The 24795-nt window shown below is 43.5% G+C and overlaps 2 protein-coding genes across 2 annotated transcripts in view; one reads left to right on the top strand and one right to left on the bottom strand.

The window, feature by feature from the left end:
- BORCS5 (BLOC-1 related complex subunit 5) overlaps positions 1-858 on the bottom strand; it is a 78214-nt gene extending 77356 nt beyond the window's left edge. The window contains exon 1 of the mRNA XM_056341884.1: positions 119-858. Coding sequence (XP_056197859.1) covers positions 119-269 — 151 coding nt within the window. The 5' untranslated portion in view covers positions 270-858. The remainder of the gene's footprint in view (positions 1-118) is intronic.
- Positions 859-4186: 3328 nt separating this feature from the next.
- Positions 4187-11624, top strand: MANSC1 (MANSC domain containing 1). Its single transcript, XM_056341860.1, has 3 exons — positions 4187-4620; positions 5468-5608; positions 9680-11624. The coding sequence occupies exons 1-3, from the start codon at positions 4401-4403 to the stop codon at positions 10672-10674; spliced, it is 1356 nt and encodes a 451-aa protein (XP_056197835.1). The 5' UTR covers positions 4187-4400; the 3' UTR covers positions 10675-11624.
- Positions 11625-24795: the final 13171 nt, after the last annotated feature.

The raw sequence follows: 24795 nt of genomic DNA, 5'->3' as shown, positions 1-24795 counted from the left end.
CCCAGGGCTGCCGGTGTCCCCGGGCCCGCAGCGAGGTACGAGCAGCCCGGACCCGAAGTTCACAGGCACCCCAGGTTGGGGGGGGGGGGGGGGGCGTGACAAGGGGAAGGAAACGTACTTTGAGGCTCCCGGCTGGTTGCTCCCCGTGTGACAGGCGGCTCGGCAGCGCGCAGCGGGGCTGTGCAGGGACACGGGCGGTGCAAGCCCCGGGCGCGCCCGCTCCCCGCTCCCGCGCCGTGCCCAGCGGCAGCTCTGCGCCAACTCCCCATCGTTCCTCCCAGCTGCCTTCGCTAACTGACACCAAAATGTAATTCAACACAAAAACAATGCTCCGATCTCGTGGGAACTGCACGGCACGGCTGTCACCGAGATGAAGGTAATCCCCCTCCAACAGGACCTTTTGCTAGCTGTAGGCTGTACCTTTCTTTCAGCTACCTGAACAACTGCTTGATTCCTGCCGAAATAACAAATAAATAGCATGAAAGCAATGTAGTTAATCTGGGGGAACAGCAAACTATGGCTGGCACAATTTGGTTTACAGACCTGAGTTCCTAATCTGCAATATGCACACACGTGATTAAAGTCACACCCACGAGTAGTCTCGGTGGCTTTTAAGGAGGAAGTGGTAGTGTTTTAAGATAAATGCAGTTTTTAAAGATAAAGTGCATGATGTCCGTAGGGCTACAGCCTAACCAGTGCTTGCCACAGTGTCATTTGACATTATCCATCAGTCTCGGACAAATTTTAAAATGGGCTGCATCAGATCAGCACATTTAACTTGCATCCTTTCAGCTTCTGTGTAATGGACTTCCTACTCCTCCCTGACGTGTTTTCATTTATTACGTTGGAAGTGTGACTTTGCCATGCATCACCACCCAAGAAGAGTTTTAATTTACCTACCAACCAACAGATGTGTCTACCACATGAGATTTCATCATTGAAAACATTACTAAAATAAAGGTATATCTGAAAGCTTTAGTTGTGTAAGTGAATTCTTTATTTTGCCTCTAATGTGGATTTAACAGAGGTCCTCTGTAGAGTCCTGCAGCCAGTAACTAATGCACCTGAAACAGCGTATGGTTGTACATACCTGCATTAGAATATATAAATCTGATGTTTGTATCACCATGATCCAAGCAACTGAAGTGCCTCAGAAAATATTTTGTATCATTTCTTATCAGTTTCATTCTTCCTTTATGACTTACTCTGTATATTCAGTGCTTGACAAATTAACTGTTTGAAACTATCTGGTGTATTAAATATGTAGGTGCATGTTTCTCAGAAAAGCCTGGTTAGGGCTTAAAGGCAGAAGCTGTGCATGGGGATAACGTGACACCAGAATAGCCCTGACCTGCCTGCCCCTGCGTCGGAGGTGTCACCTCGGTGTGCAGTCCCAGTCAGATGGTGGCAGTTCCCTTGGCCTCGTGCCTGCCACTGAGCAAGCTGGGTCAGGAGCCACACTCCTAGCCTCTCCAAGACTGGTTTACAATGACTAGTCTGGGGGCAAAGGATTTGACTATATGTGAGTGTATGTCAGTGTGAATACCACCCACAAACATTCTTACATACCTGTGTTTGAAGTTCCTGTTGTCTTTGCCCAGGTGTTTCACCCTGGAGGGCACCAGCTCCCAGGCTGAGAGGTGCTATGCAGAGGCAGGAAAACACCTCCAGTGAATTCGCACTGTGATGCAGGGCTGACAGGGTCCTGCCATCCTCCCCTCTCTCAGCCTCCCTTCCTTCCCACCTCAGTGGGGAGGGGAGCACAGCAGCCACTGGGCAAGGCTGGCTCTCTTCTAGGCAGTGGCAGTGATTTCTACATGGCTTTTGATGGACCTCAGCTTCCCTGCACCTCATCAGCCTTGGTTGAGGTGCATCTGCTCTCTCCAGGGAGACTGAGTGCCCACCCTGCAAAGAAGAGGCGGGAAGGAGGGAAAGAAGCAATGGTGGCTCGACCAGGGCAATCTTGTCATCCCGTAGCATCTTTTCATAATATGTATCACATCAGCCCTTTCATACTCCCATAATCATCTATGCCTGTCTCTGCGCAGGTCTGCACGTTCACTATCATTCCAGTACCCCCAACACACAGTGGTATCCCAAAGGTCCCAGTGAAGAACCATATTCTTCACCCTTCAGTTACAATCACCCCAACATCAAATGATTAAGGGAATAATTAATAAAATCAAATGTATCGTTAGAAGTTTTACTTTAAGACAGTTGAAACAGAAGAGTTGTTAATGGTTAATCCAAGATATAAGTATTTTGTTTGCCATGCTAAGTGCTTCGTTAAGCACCTGGAAATCCTTTGAAAGAGTAACTTCAAAAGGAAGCACCCCCACAAGATAGATGAGCTTACTGGACCTTCTCCATAAGGAATGAGTTCCATAAAAACTAGGGGAAAAGTAATTCTGGCAGAGGGAGATCACAACTACTGACTCACTGACCACCAACCCCAGACCCAAAAGGAAGTTGAGACTGACCATGCAAACTAGTTAACATGAGAAGCAAGAGAATTACTTGACAAACAGAAAACTGAGTATTAAATAATGAAGGAATTAATGTAACTTGTAACCAATGAAGGCTGATGTCTTTGCTTGATGAACGGTATAAATAATGTAAAGTTTTGATGATCGGGGAGCTAGCCATTTGGGGGTTACCACCCTGCTCCCCGCTTTGTACAGACTAGAAAAAAGAAATTGAAATCCCTTGACTCGGTGTGTGAATTGGTACTGTACATCAGGCAACGAGCCCACTTACTTGGGGCCAAAAGTCCAGCCAGACCTTCAGCTTGGTTTTTTGTGCTTCTTTCAGCTCAGCTTCTCCCACCGCCACTATGTAAACAAACACAGGTGGCAGCCGTGACTTAGCCTAACACATAGCAGAGGTAATATCTATGCTTGCTTTTCGTCTTCGTTCCCATAGTTCGTTCACTGTATGATACGGTTAACAGGTGACACCTTAAACATCCACATTCACTTATAGTCTTTTCTTTTAACAGTGAATACAATTTTACGAGTTTACCAAAAGAGAGAAATGTGTCTAGAAACAGACATTTTCTTAAATAAGTGCAGCTGAAAATTTCAGAAAACAACTCACCAAGAACGCAAAAATCACTACAAAACATTAGGAATTGCCCCAAACTGGCCATGAGATGAGATGAGATGGTGGGCTCAGTCTCTTAAAACACGTCCAAATAAAAGCCGACACCCACCTGTATTAACAAGGAGATGGGGATTGACTGGGCATGAAGAACATCTACCAGCTGCCTGACCCTTGGCATGAGTCCATGGTGTCCGGCGCAGCTCAGGGCAAGCGGCAGGGCAGTGCAGTGCAGGATGTGCCCCTGGTGCTGCTGTTGCTGCCTGCACCGCGCCCCTTCCAGGGAAGGATTTCAGAGAAGCAAGAAATCACCTCAAGTTAAGTTTCTTTCTTTAAAGTAGACAGCAGATGTCTGCCAGAGACGTGACCAGACTCCTTGTTTCCATTATCCTACTCTAACCATTACAACATGTATAATAGCCTGCCCTTTGGTACCTCTTCATGTCCATCCCAAAGAGAAAACGCCTTTAATTTACACACAACTGTGTTATTCTAAGTGCTCATAGTGTTCTCTTCCTTCTCTCTAAGGATGAGAAACTTGAAAGAGAAGGAATACACCTTCCCAACTTTTTATGCCTTGTGCCCTTTACTCTCTGGGCCACTTCTTACCCTGAAACTGTGCCACTCAAAAAAAAAAAAATTTCCAAGGGAAACCATTACTTAAGCAAGCAATGGCACTAAGGCTATTGAGGGAAGACTGGCTAAGCCGCCAGTCCGTGCTGCCAGCAGCCAGGCTGCAGCAGCTCCGGCCGGTAAGTCGGGCCGCCTGTGCACAGACGGCACCGCGCGCTGTCCGCCAGGGCCGGTACGCGCCGCCGCGGGCTTCCCCGTCAGCCTCCAGCGGCGGGTCCCGGCCGGCGGGGCGGGGCGGGGCGGGCCAGGCTGCACGCAGAACCGCGCCGCCACCGCCGCCTGCGCCCGAGGAGCCTCCCCGCGCGGTGTCCGCTTGGCGCCCGGGGCCGGCGGGCGGCTGGAGGAGCGTGATGGCCCCGCCGGGCCGGCAGCCCGAGCCCCGCTCCCGCCGCGCCACCTCCCACGGCCCCGCCTCCCGGACGTGCCGCGGCCCGGGGCACCCCCCGCCCCGCCGCCCCGCGCAGCCCGCCCGGCCCCGCCGCTGCCGTCCCGCGGCCCGAGGGTCCCCCCGAAACACGTCCCCGCCCCGGCAGCAGAGGAGGCGTCGCGGCTGCCGGCGCTGCGGGGAGCTCGCCGCCAAACCCGGCTGCCGGCGGAGCAGGGTGCCGGGGCCGCCGGTGCCAGGTGTCGTCACAGCCCGGCGAGGGCACCCCCCGCCCCGAGCAACCATGCCTGCCGGTAGCAGCCGGTGGCTGGTTCGCCTGCTGGCGCTCACCTGTCTGGTGGCCGACCCATCCCTGAGCCAGGAGTGCTCCACGGAGAAAATGGAAAACACCATCATCGATATAAATTTATCGCTGCCCGAGGGCGTCAGGAGCGCCGAGCCGGTGCGCGCCCGGGACCCGGCGGCGTGTGTCCGCGCCTGCTGCTCGGGGGCGCCGCTCGCAGGTAACCGGCCCCGCTCCGGGATCCTCTGTCCGTACGTACCGACCTCGGGAAACTGCTTGGGAAGTCCGGGCTCGCGTGGTATTCCGGGGCTGCTGGCTGCGTTCGGCGCTGAAAGCTTAATTTATCCTCTGCGTGCGGCTGCTGGCCCGCCGTGCCAGCGGGGTGCTACATCCCAGCGGTGGACCCCCCCCAAGGTCAAGAAAATAGCTGTGGCAAAGTAAGGATGGTGGTTTTAAACGTGAAAACCTCTCCGATCCCTAGACCCTCAGATGCATAAACTGTGTTCAGCAGAAGGGCTGCGTTTAGTTTTAGCCAAACCCGAGAGCGGTCACCCTTCCCTGAGACCGTGGCTGTGCGTTAGCTCCTGGAGCAGTAGGATGTAGGGCAGGGAGTAGAAATGACGGTGGTAAGCGTGACACAGCCACCCCCCCCACCCCCCGCAAGCAGCAGCAGGCCAAGCAATTCCTGGGATGTGATAGGGAAAAGCGTATAAATAATTTCCTTCCCCATGTGTATATCGAGGAGGTTTTCAGATTTATCAGGATTTGTAAGTGAGAAATTGTTAGATAAAGTGGTGCCAGTCTGGTATGGGTGAGGGGAGGATGACGGATTTGACTCATTATTTCCCCAAGTTTATCTGTACAGGAAGAGGAAGGTGTGACCTTTCATGTATTGGCCCTGGGCCATTCTTCTTCAGTCCTGGGCTGTTTTTCCTGTAGAAATGTTTCTGTAGTTAGTAGTTTTCCTCTTACTCACATGAGAAGAAAGTAATTTAAAAAACTAGAGCTTATTATCAAGATGCCCTAAAATTCTTATTGCCGAAACACGTATTTATCATGTTTTACAGGAGACAAGAAGTGTAATTTGATGATTTTTGATGCTCGAAGGACAAGCGCACATCCAAACTGCTACCTGTTTTACTGTCCTAGCACAGAGGCTTGTCCAATGAAACCCGCAGCAGGACTTGTCAGCTACAAGATAACTAGAGGTAAATAACAGTAAAGTCCCTGCACTAGGTGACTTTTCCACCTGTGAGTTTTCAGTAGTGACCAGAAAATGTTTGGGGGTTGTGTTTTTAGTAAAGTGTTCCAAACCAAGTACTGTAATTTGAAAATGCTGCTTTTTTCCTTTGTGGAAGATGGGTGGGCAGCTGTGTGGTGAGCTCCTGTGTGAAGCTCCCAGCTTCCCAGTTGGAATAACATCCCAACTCTTATGAAATTCCTTCGCATTAGATTCAGAACTCCTCATAATTTTCCCTTGCTTAAAACAAAAAGAAGCCATTTCCATCTTAGTATATTCAAGAAGGAAAATTTCCTGTATGTAATGCTGAAGAGTATCACTGAAAACAATGGAAGTACCATGCCCTTGTATAAGCTGTCTGTGTATCCAAAGGATCCATGCTACGCTGATGAATACCATGTACACACAGAGGCAGAAACACTGAGCAAATGTTGGGCAAGCCTTGGAGCGCCACTGTGATGGTGCTGAGTAAATGGCAATAGTAATCATTATTTTCTGCTTTCAGTTAGGGAACCTGAAGTGCAGATGTAAACTGTCTAAACTCAAAACTTTATGGCATGTGGGCTGCAAACCCAGAAATCTCTCGCTGTCGTGTGCTGTGGGATTTTTCATAGCAAGTCTTACTTGTTGACTGACGTTGACTTGCACCAGACCTGTTTGAACAGCTCAGATAAGAAACTGATAATTAGGCTGTCCTGCCAAGAGTTCACAGGGTGGTTTCAGTGTGGCTGCTTGAGAGAGCAGAATTTTCCTATTTCCAGAGACTGAACTTTGGCTGAAAAAGAGAACTTTTCCAAGAGCAACTATGCAAGGAGTGGCAGCAGGATATGAAGAAAGATTATTCACATCATGTTACCAAATACTTTTGTGCAAGAACAATCACACAGGAATTGGGCAAAGGCAATGTGCAACAAATGAATTGCATGCTTGTAAAATTGTTGTTAGAACTATTCTTTTCTCCAGCTCCTCCTTACCTGGAAGATTATAGGGGTTTCAAAGAATGAAGCAAGAAATATAACTGTACATCTGCTTTCGTTCTGCATGTAGTGTAATGCTCAGTTAACAACTTGATTGCATGTACCATCTCTTTTACATTTTACATTTTTTAGCTTCTGTGAACATGGAATTATGGAAAGGTTATGCTAGTTTACTTTATGTTCCTGATAGGTTTTCAAAGGTAGTACCTGAGCAATGTTGGTACTGACAAACGTTTCAAGCTTCATTTTTTCATATGAGAATCTGCATGTGATTACACTGAAAGCCAAACTAAAAAGGGGAAAGATAATTTACTAGTAATAAGGCAACTTAAAATGCTGATCTTATGTTAGTAATTTAATTTTGTTTGTTCTTTTTTTAACTATTCTTGTGGCTGATAACTAATGGAAACAACCTGTGGCTTGGGAAGTAAAACATTTCCTTGTCCCAGCTGCAAAGAGCTATTGCTAAAAAAGAACTAACATTTCTGGTTTCTGCTGTTCATGTACTTTTGTGCTGCTTGCCTTTTCCACCCCACTAAGATACTCAGGCAAGATTGAGGGGTTCTAGCAAAGTATGCTCAGGAGGTGTTTAGTTGGTTTTTTTTTAAGGGTGACAGCCTGAAGTTTGGTTTCTAATGCAGTTTATTGGATTTGAGCTATCAGCAGGACCATTTTATTTTTTGAATCTCTTCTGAATGTTTGACTTGCATAGTGCCCTTGTTCTTTCTTATCAACAAGCATATCTGTTCTAGTACTCCAGCTGTACCTTGTGTATGACAGTTTTTGGCAATTGCATTTTGAAGCTTGTAGTCTAAAATGGAGACAAAGAATACTATAAAATCAATATTTGATGCTCAAAAGGTGGAGTAGAGTTAGCTAATGCAGGCAATTACATTACTTATTCTGAGTGCTGCAGAGTAGCAGTGATACTTAACGCCTGTGTGGGACTCGTCATGTAGCCTCCCTGTGCTCCCTCCACATGTCCTTTGAGTGCTGCGTGAATCATAGATTCATAGAATGGTTTGGGTTGGAAGGGACCTTAAAGATCCCTTTAGTTCCAAGCCTGCTGTCAAGGGGGGTTGTCCACTAGACCAGGTTGCTCAAAGCCCCATCCAGCCTGGCCTTGAACACTTCCAGGGATGGGGCATCCACAGTTCCTCTGGGCAACCCATTCCAGTGCCTCACCATCCTCACAGTAAAGAATTTCTTCCTAATATCTAATCTAAAACTTCCCTCTTTCTGTTTAAAGCCATTCCCTCTAGGGAATGTAGGCCTCACTACATGGCCTTGTAAAAAGTCCCTCTCCAGCCGTCTTGTAGTACCTTTAGGTACTGGAAGGCCACTGTAAGGTTTCCCTGGAGCCTTCTCTTCTCGAGGCTGGACAACCGCAACTCTCTCAGCCTGTCCTCATCGGAGAGGTGTTCCAGCCCTCTGGTCATCTTCATGGTCCTTTTCTGGACTTGTTCCAGCAGGTCCCTGTCCCTCTGATGTTGTGAGCCCTGGAGCTGGATGCCGCACTCCAGGTGGTGCCTCATGAGAGCAGAGCAGAGGGGGAGAGTCACTGTCTTTGACCATACAGTTTCTGATTATGCATATAATATATTTTTATATTATGTAACAACTGATAATTTGTTATTTATAGCCACTCTTCTAAAAAGAGAGTATGGCTTTTGTCTAAGTCAGACCTTGTGGTCGGAGTCTATTATCTCTGTTTAGGATCTTACTTTGCAAGCAAGCTGGTGCTTGACTGGAAGGTTAGGATAAAGATTGGTGTCTGTGATTCAAGTGAAGTATTTGCTGTGCACTTGTTTAAAGTGTTGATAGCTTTGGGGTTTGTTTTGGGTTTGTTCGGGGGTTTTTTTTGCACTTCATTTTTTTGTGGAGTCTTAAGACTTGGATATATGTACTAAAAAGCAGCCAAGTAAGCTTCTGTGCATGTATAATAAAACTGAAATATATCCATTCCTCTAGATAATATTTCTACTTGAAAAAAAAGTGACAATGAAAATGTCATGGGCTTTTTGTTATTTATTTAAATTCCAGTGCAATTGACAAACCTTTTTGCTTCTATAAAAAAAGGGATGAAAGTCAGTACTACATGATAATATATCTATAAAATAATTATAAATGTAAACTTTATATACATATGTATTTATATATACAAATAGGAATGATAACAATTAGCCAGTCTTTCCAAGAGTTCATGTCATCCAAAGTCTTTTGATAATACCTGTGTAGAATCAGGTAGCTGCTAGGATTATTGTTTGTATGGAATTTCTGCCACATAACACTTGTCCTGCTTCCAAATACTGCTAAGCGACATTCACCCACCCGTTTTGCATGGAATATGTATCAACTTTTGAAAAAATTACAAAGTGTAGTCTGCTTCTGGTGGAGGTCTTCACTGCAAATACCTGGCAGGCTCCTGGAGCAGTGTCTTTCTTCTAGCCAGGCAGTAGAAGCTCAGGTCTTTCCTACAAATCAGTATGTGATTAAAAGGGCCTACAAAATGGGGATATTATTGCCACCTTGTATCATAAGACAGTTTTTCTACGTGAATTGAATTGTGTCAAGCAATCACAGGGTACTTGGATATTAAAAGAAAGGGTAGTATATAATCACCTTGGCTAGGTGCAAATATGTGCACCTAACAAAAGTGAGGTTGGTGATATGTACTTCTTACCTGATAGAGGCTGAGAATAGTTTGAAGGCAATGGGCCTACTCACTCTGCTTTTCACCTCTCGATAAATGCTTCCCTGCATGCAGTATAAGTGTAAAACAATCAGATTGGGATGATCTCACTGCACAGGTGAATTCTGTAAGAAGTTACAGTCAGGGTCTGATGTGCCTGGGCTAAAGGCTGACAGGTCTTATGACACAGAGAGAATTTAGAAGTCACTCTGCACGTTTCAAAGAAAGGAAGATCATGATGCCTCGTTAGTTTCATTAGTTGCTTTCTGGAGCACCCTTATATCACTTTTACTAAGAAATACAACTAGACTAAGCCTGTGGTAGTCAAAAATAAATTTAATAAATACTGGTATTTCCTTTCTGTTTCCAGACACACATGCCCCAGAAGATACATCATTCAAAAGTGAGGACATTTCTTCAAATGAATATTCATCTTCAGATGCTGGAGCCGTTATTTCTCGCAGTCAAACTAGCCATCAGAATCTTAGTGCTGCTTTGCAACAATCTGCCTTTCATCAGGCATCTGAACTCCTGAACCATGTGGTCAAGCATTTAGATAACATTGCATTTCATACAGTTTTTCGTGAATCTCAAAGGGCAGAACATCCTGAGAGCTTAGACCCCACCCCAAGTCAGAAAGCAGTTAACGTGCCACCAAACATATCTTCTGCTGTTCAGATTGGAACCCCCTCAGCTTTGTTCCCCACCATCCAGTCTAGCGCTCCTGAACCCACTAGTACTACTTTTGTTCCTGTGCCTACGAGTACCATGCGACTGGAGTCTCATACAACCTCTCTGCATCCTGGTGGTGCTAAACCTACAACTGTCACCACCACCACAGCTACTTTTCCACCTACTGTAGCCACTAGAGCTAAGCCTGGTATTCTTGCCACCAGCATGGCTGTTACTCACTTTCCTCTTTCCAGTCCCACGACTTCTGCTTCTACTTCTGCAATCAAGTGGGTGACCACGAATTCCAGATCTGCTACTGCCCCACCAGGGCTAAGAACTTCAGCCAGCCCTCCTGAGCCAACAGTTGTCTCTTCCAACCATACCAGCCACATAACACTCCTCTCTTTTTCCGGTTTCACTCTGTCTACTAGCAATTCCCCCACATCTTCCCAAAATGACCCTCAGGGTTATGACCCATTGGATGCAGAAAGCTACCTGCCAGAGAGTGCTCTGAGAGGGAAAGGTGTCATTCAGCTGGGAGAAAAAAGCAGCCTTGTGGCAGCTTTGCTTTTTGGGGTGATATTCTTGTTACTAGTTATTGCATTGACAGGGAAGAAAATATACGAATCTCTTCAGAAGAGGCATTATACCAGGCTGGATTACTTGATCAATGGAATGTATTCTGACATATGATGGGAAGAGGGAACAAGATTATGAGGACCATCTCTCATCTCTGAGAGGACAACTCTGAAACAGAAGAGTAGGTATTGAAATCTCGGAAGAGGATGGATTCCTTTTTCGGCCACTAATGGGAAAGCGGCGGATGGCTTTGGTGGGGAAGAAAACTGCTTTTTCTACACTGAACTATAATGTCTGTCATTTTTGATTTATTACTGAATTCTGAAAATAAACACTCAAATCCAAGTTAAGCAAAGAAGGTCTTATATTTAAGAAAAAAAACATTTCAAGAGCTTAATTTGTAGTGTGACAAGATCAGTGGAATAGAAGCGCACCTAATAAATTGAGTGCATGTGCAGCACGTGGGTGTTTTCAGTGCTATTTGCACCAAACTCCATGGTGTTACACGATTGTCTAGCAGTCCTATTTACTCTATTTGTAGCCTTAAAGGAGTACTTAGTTGTAGAGCTGTGCATTCAAATGGTTTTAGGTACAAACAGTAAGAATTGTAGCACACATAACATGGCTTAATTTTCCTTAGCTACATGTAGTTTATGGATATATGTTTATCTTTAATGTTTCTTTCTGCATACATCACAAGCTGTCCTTAAAACCACATGCTGCAAACCTGAATGTGCCTTTTCTAAAGAGCTCACCACCTTGTAGCACATAGGGTTTTTGCAGTATGTATCCAAGAGAATGAGTTTTTCCGCTATCAAAGTAAAGCAAGCTGCAATCAAGCTCTTCCATGACAAATGGCATGACCAAGTGACTTGGCATATGCACAAGAGAGAATCTGTTCTAGTACACCGAAATCCCTGACAGTTGAGACTCGGCACCTGATCATAGAGCAGGCAGAAACTTGTGAAGGGTCATAGCAAAGACAACAGCTGTGTTGTTGGCAGAAGATACACAGAAAGCTGTGGTCTCCATTTGCTGAACATCTAAGTTTTAAAGGAAAGTGGTGGCTGTAGGTAGGGTGTTGTAGGTGTTGTAGGAGGGTGCCTGCCTCAAAAAGTTTCCTGCAGTCGGCAGGAGCAGATGAACAAGGCTGCGTTATCTTAATGCTTCTGGCATTCTCCTACTTTCCTCATCAGGCTGGTGGCTCTTCAAATAGCTGCTTGCAACAGTGCTGGACTTGCTGTCCCTCCTGGACACACAGAGCTCTTGCTGACTGTCAAAGCACACCCTCTTCACTTCTAGGGTCATCTTCATGTGACTGGTAATAAGCACAGCTGCTCCGTCTGATCTTCAACAGCAACGAGAGAGGAGTGGGAGCGTATGTGAGCATCTGCTGCCCACTACACAACTTCCAGTTTGTATTATCCACATTTCCCTTCACATACACCCAGTTTAAACTTGTTTTTAGAATGAAAGACTAGATTTCAAAGTATCCATGTGGCAGGCAGCATAATCAACAACAAACATCAAGACAGAGAAGGAAGGGTGCGTCGTAAGTACAAGGAATTAATTCTATTGCAAAATATGAAACGTGACTCATGTCCAAGAGGTTCTTAGATCTGTCAAGCTTAGTGCAGTGGGAAGCAGGCGTGATCCAAAAATGGCCTCAAGGCAAGTTTTCTGAGAGCTCTAACAATACCTTTATGCAGAAAATTCTCTGAAAATTCCATTATTCAAAGATCAAAGAAAAGCCAGTATTCCTTATGTCAAGAAGTTGAATTCTTACTATGTGGGGGCTGTAAATTGCTTTATAGACTCAAAACCAGTTGGTCTTCTACATTGTTTAAGTCTGACAATTCTTAAATGAAAAACATTCTGGATAACCTCTTAAAAGTGAGCAAAATTAAAAAAGAAAAGTATCTCAAGTTCAAGCTTATCTGTTGACTGCACTTTGTTTACCTCAGGTTTGTTTGGGTTTTTTAAGAGCTATTTTCAAAGGTTTCTAGTCAAGGAACATGACGAGGGGGAACAACATTTCTGGGAAATGAGTTAATAAAATGATAAGTACTAGGCCCAGTTGTGGGCTGTAAAATGCAGGCGCAGATCCGTAATTTTCTTTCAGAAGAACTACAACTTTGAGAGATGCCTTCTACATTGCTCATGCCATCACGGCAGCTCGTTGCAGGAGGGGTGCTGAGAACAACCCCTGAATCCTCACTGTGCATTTCTGCTGTAGTAGGTAATTTGTTGGAGGGAGAGATGGTTGGTGTTAATTGATACGGTACAGTACAGTAGAGTTACATTCAAGAGAAGGCAGACAGACATATCTCTTGGTCATTCAGAGCACTGGGTATATTTTTGGCTAGTATCATTAGCAACATTGTCCTCCAACCTAAATAACGAAGTATATCAAGCCTGGTGAAAGGCAGAAGTAAAGGAGAGGTGCATGAGTCCCGTGACTAATTTGGTGAGGATGCCAAGCTGAGTGGCCTTTCACAGTTTTTTAGTGAAACAAACAACTTTACATGTTCTTACATTAAAAATCATTTTTTATGCTTGAGCAAAGAAGAGTAGATATTAGGCAGTGTACTGAAACACTTTTTTTTTTTTTTTTTTTTTTCTTCTGTCCATTTGTCTTGTTGGATTAAGAACAAACGGAATTGTTAGGTGACCACTTGTGATCTTTCAGGAGAGGCATTTACAGGCTCTGTTTGAACACTAGAGGGCAACAGCAGTTTATTAAACAGAATTGACAAGATTTGAGGATGCTGATATAAAAATGTTTTAATTAGCTCAGTTTTTAACTTTCCAATCAATGGCTATTTCATTGCAAAAATGCTTTATAGGGAAGTTGTTTATTGGAAGATTCTGGGTGGAGGATTATATACACACACTTCTAAAATTTTTTAACATATCTGAGTGGTAGCGAACAGCTATAGAAGACAACAAAACTAAACATATTATCTTCTGTATTTCAATAATGTTAAATCAGATTGCATTATTAGTTACATACTGGCATTACCAGTTAACAGAGCAGGAGAGGAAGGTTTCCCATCATCATTTTTTCAACTATGGTGCTTAATTATATGCATTTTTGGAGCTTATTTATTTATCTGGATAATGCCTATGTATTAAGAAACAGAAAGGAGTGAGACAGAGTAACTGTAAAAAATCCTTCTAGTTTGTTAGGCTTATTAACACCGTTTATCAAAAACTTACGTGCAGCTTTCTGTTTGTCCATTGACATTTCCTATGGTCTTCACTGTGCACCACACATGTAACGGGACGGTTAGCCATCACAATATGATAACAACTTGTGCACTCGGGTAGGTGTTTCTGAAGGCAACCAGTTATGTTACAGCATGAGGCCAAAAGCAGATTGACTTTAATCACCTGGAGAGTGTAATACATGCTGTAGCTACTGGTTTTCATGGTTTTGCTTTATAGTGCTGAGCAATCATAAGGTGTGTAGACCGTCATGAACAAAACTGTTTTGTGGTATTGTACAGCAAGGCAAATAGAAAGCCCAAATTTTATAACCACTGCAAACAGTCATAAAGAAATAAATTGCAGATCTTTTTGAGATGGGTGAGATGAGTACATACTCCCTACCTCAAAGGGCTGCAAACTCAGTATAGTGAGTTCTCTTCAAATAGTGTTTCAGTTTATTGTAATCCTGTAGGAGTAGGAAATGCTTATACTTAGGATTCTTTCAAGTAAATTACGAACCAGCTAACAAAACCAACCAACCAACGAACCCCCCCCCCCCAAATAATTACATGAGAAGACAGTTTCAAAACAGAACCTTATTTTTCTTCCTCCTACAAAACCATCTTAGTGGATTTGAATCTGATGACACCATTTAATACTGCTTTGATACCACCATCCCACACTCCATACTGCTACAAACATAGAGTTTAAAGTGCCAATATTGCAATCAACAGTTCCCACCCAGTATCTCTTCGTACAGAGGAACAATACTTCGTGCTCTCACACTCCTGAAATTGGCCAAGACTGCTGGGCCCTTCCTATGCATTACTCAGTCTCTCATGCAGGTAATACACTTCTCTACCTACCTGTTCATTGATAGTTGTGGGATACCTGCATCCCCTCATCATTTAAACTTCTCACACATCCCTTCAGGAGCGTACATACCATCCCCACATGCTTTACCAGCTTCTTGATGGGTAAGTCACCTGAAGAGCCCTACCTTCAGGTTACATTGAAAAATTTTCTTCATCTTCAGGAAGCCTATGCTGACTCTTAAACTCACAGTCTTAAGTTTTCTTTTTTTCTTCTTGGTCTCTACACTTCTTGAGGATATCGAAGTGCAAAGCATAAAACTGCTCTTTGTCCTCTTTGTGTTTGGTAGATACTATGAACAATGAATAAAAGTATTTTTTACATTTCAGTACAACTACGCTGGATTACTGCTTCCTGTATACTGGTTCACTTCATGAAAAAAACGCACAAAACCTGAGGGCATTAGCATCTGTTCTTTACTGCTCTCCTTCCAAGCTATAAAATATGCTAAGTGGCAAAAGAGTTTAGCTATGTCATGTCCAAGGTGTTCTGATCCTTCTTTTTGGTTTGCTTTGTTTTTAATAGAAAGATAATTTATTTGTTTAAATAGTTGAAAATTCCATCATGCTGACAACAGCCCGGAATAGCTGACAGATAATTTGTGCACACTGTATTTTCCCAAAGACATATAACATGCAGTTAACATCCAGAACAACTTCAAATGTTGTAGGTTAGATTGGCTAAACCATAGGTATGTTTTGAAACATGCATTGCTGATTTGAGCAGTCACTCTAAAGACCACAAAGGTGTTTCTTCAAAATTCTAGGATGGTGAGGGTGGCTATATAACGTACAAGTACTTACAAGGTGCTTTGGTACCTGCCACATCAGAGAAGCAGCTGGGTTCTGGCTGAACATTCAAAAGCCACTGGGAGCAGCACCAGGTTTTCTCTGTGCCCACGCTTACACTGAGAGAAGGATGTGATCAGTGGTGCTTAGGCTTTGATGCTGTGACCTTCGCAACTCTTCTCAACACCACCTAGACTGAAAATTTGCACAAAGTTAAAAAATTTAGTCTTGTGCTAGGAAGATGGTAGTAAACCCCTCACTACGACACAGATTTCCTGTAGGCTTGCTTGTTGATTGGTTTCTGAATTTTTCTGTTTGCTTTCATGAAAGAGCCTTTTTTCCCTACCCCTAAATCCAAGTTCCACTGACACTACTGAAATCCTTCTGTGTAAGGATTTGGATCCTCCAGGTAAGTTATTTGGGTCCTTCAAGTGAGGATCCAAATAAGTTTGGATCTTCCAAGTAAGTTATGAATGAGATGACCCCTTTACTTCAGTGGCTGCGTGCTGCTCTGTCTTTGTGCGTGCAACTCCCTTTGGTGTCAGTGGGAGGTCCTCCAGCACATATTTCATGGCTATAAGTCAAGTCCTCCCATTTAGTGGCTCATAACTTTCCAAAACAATTGCCTTATAGGATGACAGGACTCCTCAGCCCAGAGGTAATATTTCTGAAAGAATCCAAAGACCATTTTCCCAGATGCTTCTGATTATTTAACTATGACAATGTTGTCTTTGTTTTGTTTCAGGGCACACAAGAAGGAGATCAAATGTTTTTCCACCATGTCATAACTCAGGCACTGTTTCTGGAAAGACTCCAGATTTGACACATGCTATATGTTGCCTTTACAGAGCACTCCATTTTAGAAAGGGCAAAAAGTAAGTTGTGAGGTGTAGTTTTAAGCAAGTGAGAACAGCCCATGCTATGCTGCTCACTGCTAAACTAAAGAAACACGTGGCTTTCCTATACAAACAAATACATAACATGAAGGTGTACCCCATCCAAATGAATGTTGTAAGGGATGGTAGAGTTTGAAAAATGACAGGCCTGAATGCTGAAGTCTGTCCCCTGTCCACATGCGACATCTAGCAGAGAGAGTGTAAGCTTTCCCAGAAAGATGCTGGAGACTCCATCTCAGGGGTGAGTTTGAAGGTAGTTCAAGTGCCATGGTGTTTTTGCAGTTGCCAGAAATGGGTGTCACTGGTGACAGCAGACATCTCCACTAGTTACCCCATAAACTGGTCGTGAAAGTGATTTCTAGGAACTCAGTCTGCATACACCAGCAACAGCAAAAATAGCAACCAATAAAGTGCATTATGTGCTACAAGCGGTTACAGTGCAGCTTACTTCCTTGTGTCTGGAGCATCTGCTGACTCTGTAAAACATCAGTGTTTGTAACATAGAAGAAGGTTGTCCTGGGAGGCAATCCAGATGGAGTTGAAGTGGGCAGATGCAACAGCTGGGGTCCATGACCTTGCACAACAGTAAGTCACTGTGCATCAGCTGCCAAGTGACATACCGGTTCTTGTACCCACTTTACCAGTTGACACCTACCTTCCAGATGAGACTGTAGAAGGAAAGTAGGCTTGAAAGGTGAATTCAAAAGATGAGTCTTGTTTTTGAGGTAAAGTTTATAATTTTGTAACTGAACACATTTTTTTCCCCCTTTAGTTAATTTTCACCTGATTGAATGTAGTAAGTCCTAATTAGAAATGACCCTGGCTGCAGGTCTTGTAACGGACCTGGTAAAACAAGATGGGTCTCTCCAGGAAAGGCTCTGCATATTTCTCATTTGGCTTTTGACCTAAATTTAACAAATCTTGCTTCAATCTTTATGTCAGCTCAACTTACATTTATTTTACCCTATTTCCATCAGTTGTGACAACTCGGTATCTATCCTGTACCTTTTCTTCCTGCACAGCCGTTCCATTGTCTGTCCAACATTGTTCAAGAGGTTTTTGTTGGAGGTTTTGCACAGGGTAAGAGAATGGGAATTTGCCTTTGTATTTGCTAGGCTGGGTTTTGCTTCAGTTTTCAGATCTTCCTGTGTAAAGCTTAAGAATGTTTTAAACTTGAATTTTGATGTTCTAAACTTTCTTTTGAAATGGTATCTCTGTAGCAAAATAATTACTGGGTGATCCATATGTCAAGGACCCAGGGCTGCATAATATTGAGTGCTTTTTGCTCATGGTCCTCCTGAATGTGCTTGAAATGAAAAACAGTATCTAAGATCAGATTTTGTCCTTTGTTTGTCTCAAAGAGCCATGACAATTGTTCCAGCTACACCACAGGCACCAATCTCCAATGTTTTGTGTTCATGTAAGTATAAACCATGATGTGTATTTAATGGAAAGAATAATAAAAAGAACTGGCAGATACATAGCTGAGTACTCTAAAGTTTCTATGCAGAAGCTGGGGGAGCTGCTGGGGCACTGAATGAGACCAAGAGCTACAGCTCTTCTGCTTGTAGACTGTGGTCATTCAGTGAGGTAAACCAAATAAATAGAGTGAGGACAAGTGCAGGTTGCCCAAACCTTGCTGTTTTGTAAAAGCTACAGAATGTGCAGAACGTCCTTTTTGCTTAATTGGAGAGATATGGGTTTGATGGATGAACTATTTGATGGATAAGGAATTGGCTGGATGGCCGCATCCAGAGAGTTGCCGTCAATGGCCAAATGTCAAAATGGAGATCAGTAACACGTGGAGTCCCTCAGGGGTCTGTATTTGGACTGATACTGTTTAATATCTTTACCAATGACATAGTGAGATTGAGTGCATCCTTACCAAGTTTGCAGCTGACACTAAGCTGAATGCTTCAGCTATCAACTGCACAGTTGATAACACTTGAGGAAAGGGATGCCATCCTTAGGGATCTTGACAGGCCTGAGGAGGGGGCCCATGTGAACCTCATGAAGTTCAACAAGGCCAAGCGCAAGGTTCTGCACATGGGTTGGGGCAATCCTCATTATCAATACAGACTAGGCAATGCATGGATAGAGAGCGGCCCTGCAGAGCAGGATTTGAGAATACTGGTAGATGAAAAATTAGATATGAGACAGCAATGTGCACGTGCAACCTAAAAAGCCAACTTGTATGCCAGGCTGCATGAAAAGAAGCGTGGCCAGCAGGCTGGGGGAGGTGACTCTCCCCCTCTACTCCACCCTCATGAGACCCTACCTGGAGTGCTGCATCCAGCTCTGGGGTCCCCAGCACAAGAGAGACATGGACCTGTTAGAAAAGGTCCAGAGGAGGGCCACAAAAATGACCAGAGGACTGGAACACCTCTCCTGTGAAGACAGGCTGAGAGAGTTGGGAGTTGTTCAGCCTGGAGAAGAGAAGGCTCCGGGGAGACCTTGTTGTGGCCTTTCAGTACAGGGGGCTTTTAAGACAGATGGAGAGGGACTTCTCACAAGGGCCTGTAGTGATAGGACAAGGAGCAATGGTTTTCTACTGAAAGAGGGTAGATTTAGATTGGACATAAGTAAGACATTTTTTACAATGAGCATGGTGAGGCACTGGAACAGGTTGTCCAGAGAAGCTGTGGACGCCCTATCCCTGGAACAGTTCCAGGCCAGGCTGGATGGGGCCTTGAGCAACCTGGTCTAGTGGATGGTGTCCCTGCCCATGGCAGAGGGGTTGGACTAGGTGACCTTTAAAGGTCACTTCCAACCTGAACCATTCCATGATGCTACGGTTCTGTGACTCTAACTGAGGGGCAGTACACAAAGTGGGAGCAACAACTAAACAACTGGTATATATGGTGCTCTGCAAGCATTTTTTTCTCCTATTTCAAGTGGTTTGGGTCTGTGGCTCCCATTGCTTTTTTTCAGTTGATGATTAGAACACCTTTTGATATACTGAATTCATGATTTACTGCCACAGTGTACCATAGGATACATATATCCTCACTAATGTTTCTTCCAGTTAAAGTACCAGGATTCCTAACCCACAAATGAAGATAGGACTCTAAATCATCATTTCTTTCAACACTTAGGGCTTTACTTATCTTAAAAAAAAAAAAAAGTGTTTGGGGAAAATAGCATTTTAAATGTATTATTCAAAGAAAAGATTTCTTAATATGCCAAGATTAAACGGGGATTTTGTTCTGTGTAAGCTCTTTTCAGATTATTCTAAAGGTATTAGATTTTTTCACAATTGTAGTAAGGAAAAAAATTAGTAGAAGTTGCATTAACTGCAAAGCTCTGACACTGAAAAAGGCATTGGAAGGAGCTTTATGAGCCAGGGCTATTCAGACACAATTCCCTGTCTTTTATTCAAAGATCCATGTGACGAAATACTGTCTTTGTGGGTTTGACTGGGGAGGGGGTGAAAGAAGGAAGGATGAGGAATGGATTGGATAGCCTCACTCTAATCACTATTTTTTCTTGAGAGGAGAAAATATAATCTAATTATTCCAAAGTAGAGTATGATGATCCTTCAATAATATCTTTATGGCAGGCACAACTGTTTTAACAAATATATTTGGGGAGTGGGTCTGTCTTTCTCTGCATTTTCCTTTGTCACTTACCTACATTTACTTGCCAGCTGTACTGGAAGAGTCTTTATCGAAGTCCACACTGTAAGGAAATTATTCAAAGAACTCATGGAGATGGAAAAGCAGCAAATGAGACTTCAACTATATATAATTGCTTCTTCCATCCCCTCATCACATGAAGAATGAGTTACAGGCCATAAGCCATGGAAACCTTTATATACAGAGCCTCTGCAAGCCTAAGGACCCACATTCATCCTTGCTTTAACAGGTGATGAAATCAATGTGAGACACTTGAGCTAATGGCCAGGACGAATGTGTGCACTGAGCGTTTTGCTGTCCTGTGCCTGTATTTCAAATATCTTTTGTGGAGGCATGGGTGGTTACAGCATACCCTGAACTTGATAGCAGGACAGGGGGTAGAATTTAGCACAGTTTCCACTTCAGCCATTCCCTCCAAGTCCTATAGCTTTGATGCAAAGATCATCGTGTTTTTAATAGACTAGAAACTCACTACCTAAATTACTGGCAAGGCCTGTTAAAAAAGGATAGACTGTAGTATCAGCCACTGTGGATTGTCTTGGGATTTCATTAGATGAGAAGTGAGCAAGTACTAATTAAAACTATTCTTTGCATTGTGATTAGTTGATTTAAAGTTGTTTATTTTAAAAAGGTAAGGTTTTTGTCCTTGAAGTTTACTCATTCAAGAGCAGTATCATGCTCTAGGGCATTCACGATCATTTTTATGATTCTGGAAATAACTGGGGACTTATATATGTCCTGCATGCTATCTTTCCAGGCCTTGAAACATGTTTCCCACAGTGAAACACAAAACTTGTTGAACAGAGTGTGAGTAATAGTTCTGAATTGTCAGAGGCATTGATTTTTCTCTGAGAAATCCTGGGTAATGGTAATTTAACGAAAACGTTACCAAGAATATGCCTCCATCCTTATTTTTCAATTACTACCTATAAAGCAATTAAGAGGGTAAAAAAAGATTAGGATTTTCCTTGAAATAATAAATTGTTCCAGCGTCTTGCATTTGTGTGACCTTACCTTACAAGTCTCTTCGAAGAGTGCTTCATGGCAGACAGGAAACCATTAGAGGGCACTCCTTTCTACTCTGAGGAACGCCTCCTGCCTTTCCAGCCTATTTTGAGAACTTACCTAACAGCTAATAAAAACAACACCCTGGAAAAGGTATCACGATTGATGATCCATAGGCATATTCTTGAGGTGCTTAGTGTCTTGGCTGAATCGCAGACTAATTTGTATATGAATACAAATAATCTAAATCTAAAGTACAGGTATAAAGAGAATAGGAACATGAACGTGGATATAAACGCACACATATAAATATGAAACATAAATATGAATCTTCCTCTCACTTTGAATTGGAGGGATGAGTCTTTTTGCTTGCCATATACTGCACTTCCATGGCACAGTGCTTTAACCCAGACGTAGCTATTTCAAGTTGCAAATGAGCTCTTTTCCTACGCACAAATGGTGTGTCACACCGTGTACATTACATAAAAGATTAAAAATTGTTGTAGGAAAGATTGCTAATTACTATGACACAGTGATTTACCTTTCTTGACCATAGGCATAAATTCTAGTAATTAATCCCTATGACTAAAATAGTGTGAGCAAAAGTATGAAGCTTTACCAGTAACTAAGTTTTAAACTTCAAAGGCTGCAGTGCAAAGCAGAATTGTTAAATATTATGGATGCATATTGCAAAATGCTGAACTCCATGAAAGGGGTTTGAAAAGGAAATATTCTTAAATTGTTGTTGCTTAAAAGGCATGCATGTTATGGTTAATAGAGCCCAGATGCTGACTGGTTTTGAAAATTTGAGCAAACTAAAACAAAATAGTGTTTTGGTGTCTCTCAGCCTGACATTTGAGCTCTTTTAAAAGGATGTTTTCACTGTATCGACCTAGCATTGAAGTACTTTACAAATTTTAGAACTGTAACTTTCTCAAATGACATTTTCATAATTTGGCTTTGAAATATAGCCACGGGTAGATATTCATAAGGGAAGTCTTGGACTTGCCCTGTGGTCTGGTGGGCAGCGCCAAATTAAAATCAGAATCCTGCACGGTTCACACTGAGAACATGACCGCTGAAGAAGCGTATCTTCAGGCAGTGCTGTTTTCAACTCCCTGGGAGATGGAAGAGGAGAAAAGAGGTAGTAAGTAGGTAGACAGCCTGACCTCAGATGCACCAGCAGCAGGAGTCCAAACGTTCCTCCGAAGGCATAAAGAAAATGCCCAAGCCTTTCAGGTCATCTTATTTCATATCTCCCCTTGGGGATATAGCTGGATTCCTGTTGGACTAGCTCGCCTGTATGGGCTGCTGAACTCAAGCACCTTCTCCTCTGTGAAGTTTTTGTTGTAAGGATTTTTTTTTAGCCACAAAGAAACACAGCTCTCCTCCTGGGCACCAGGCAACCTCTTCTGGTAGAGGAGACGGGAAAGAAAGAATGGGGAAAATAAGGTAGTACTGAAATGCAGGGAGAAGAGGCAACTCTGTATGTGATAAAAAACGGATTTGATGAGATGTTTGATGGGAAGATTGCCTCAGAAGTAGTGGGAGTGCTGGTTTTTGCTATGGTTTGACAGACTGTGGGGAACGCTGCAGACAGTAACTGCAAAACCAAGTAAGGTCTCGTGGCCTGCAGAAAATTTCTGGTCTGGAGACATGACTACCAGTCCAAGGAAATCTGCTCATAAGCTGCCTATGTCCTGGTGAAAAGGTGCAGTTTATACAGTATGGGAGTAAAAGTGAGGGGAAAAGTATGTCTGCTTGTTACTGAAGTTTAGGAAGGAAGGGATCATCTGGTACTCTATTTATCGAAGGAGGAACACTATGGTGAACCCATTGCACTCTTGGAACAGAATAAACCTTCTCAGGCATATCTATCACATTTATTACAGCTGATTTTGTTTTAGGGAAGAGCTGGATGAAGCATTTTTCATTATAAATAAAACTGTGGCCTAGGCAAAGTGGCAAATCATCAAAGTGATGATGCCGCAAGTCAGGGTGTGCTATTTTATCTGCTAAATGGTTGTAACAGGCATCACTGGTGAAGTCATCACTACGTCACATCCCATTGCCCAAGCTGCAGACTTTCCTGCTGGGGGCAAGAGAGGACTTGAGCTCGTTTCAGTGTGAAACCTTGGCCCTTTTGAAGTCAGTGAGAATTTTGCCATTGCCTTCAGAGGGACCAGGATTTCACCATGCCATGCCCATTAATTCTGGTTGAGACATTCATCAAGAAAGCTAATTATGATAGTGGCTTCTGTGATGTGGGCAGCCACAAATTCATTTGCTGAGTAGCCATCTTCTCCTAACAGCTTTTGCTCATTAGGGACTTTGGTCCCAGTCCTACAAAAGATCCCATTGACTCCACTGGAACTCAGGGCACAGTTCAAAGATAAAGCGACATTGGCAGTCGCTGCGGGTTTCAGGAGCTCCAGCTGCCGTCCCTTGCTGTCCTGTGGGCTGACACAACTGCTTGTGAGGCTGGGCCACCAACCAAACCTGGGCACTAATCCGAGTATACAAAAAGTCCTGTGAAAGCTCTTGTATCACTGAGCCACCAACTAAGTCCAGAGGTAAGGCTAAGGCTGTACAGGTTTCTTAGCAGTTAGACCCTCGGATTTGAGCCAGCAAACCAAAGTTTCTAAGGTTAATGAAAATAACTGCAAGCAACAAGGGAAGCTTCTTACTAAAATAAAAGAGGCTTTCCCTCTTGACTCCCATTGACTTTAAGCTCAAATAAAAGAACCTAATAATCTCTGAGAAACCTTGCCTGTTGAAGGCTTTTCTGTGTAGGGTAACCTTGCCTCCTATTTTACTTTGTAAAAACCTCTGTCATGAAGTCAATTTTACATGTATGAATTAGAAGTAAAGCTGAGAAACACTTAGAATATAGGCTTGGTCTTGCGTCCTAAGCATTGATGGGGAAAAGGGTTCAAAAATGGCTACCTGGGCTGTAACAGAGAGAGCAGGATTGTGTCTATGCAGGCTGTGGGGAAAGGGGCTAGGCTGAGGGAGGCGAAACCAATAATCATGAAATGGCTCAGAGGAAATCCAAGCAGGAAAGTGTTTGAATTAGAGAAAAATGGTGAAATGCACCGGTATGAGCGGTGACAACATATAATGTTTGGAAGCTAAAAATAAAACCAGTCAGGCCGGACAGCAGGGAAGATGTCCTTAAAAATAAGAGCAACCAGGCAGGGGATCAGGCTCCCAAGGGAGGTAGTCAAGACAGCAGTGTTTTCAGCATAAACAGGTAAGATGTGAGAGGGAACAGCATGTAGAGAAATGTGTTGTGTGATGCAGGGGTTCAGTCTTGAGGTTTTCCTCAGCTGTGCACTGTGCAATTGATAGGAAGAATTCATTACAGATCTGCCATACTGCGTAAGAGGTTAATCACAGATTGTGCAACATTGTGAGTGTATGGTAAGGGAAAAAACCTCCACAAACCTCTTTTTCTTCTCTGAATCCAATTAAATAGTGAAAATAAATACAAAGGTGTGCTTATTCTGCCTGCTCCTGCAAAATCCAGTGGTGACAAGGGTTAGATGTGGGTTATCTACTGTCTAGGTGCATTTTTCCATGGGAGGCCTCTCCTGTCCTCTGTCCGTGTGGGTTTGCTCGAGTTTGCTAATCTTCCCAGCTGACAGCACGGTAACAGAGGCTGTTCCATCCAGCAGAGAGTCAAGGGCAACATTTTGTAACGTGGACCCGGCCTTTGACAGGTAGTGCTGCTGAGTCACATTGTTTACACTTTCAAAATGTTTTTTTGCAACCTTGAAGGTTGGAAATAGACTTCTTTTCATAAAAAAGCTCAGGGTTTTTCTGTTC

Source organism: Falco biarmicus, chromosome 5 (assembly GCF_023638135.1).
Source record: "Falco biarmicus isolate bFalBia1 chromosome 5, bFalBia1.pri, whole genome shotgun sequence".
NCBI lineage: Eukaryota > Metazoa > Chordata > Aves > Falconiformes > Falconidae > Falco > Falco biarmicus.
The sequence above is the reverse complement of the archived record's forward strand: the minus strand, read 5'-3'. Positions and strand labels throughout refer to the sequence as shown.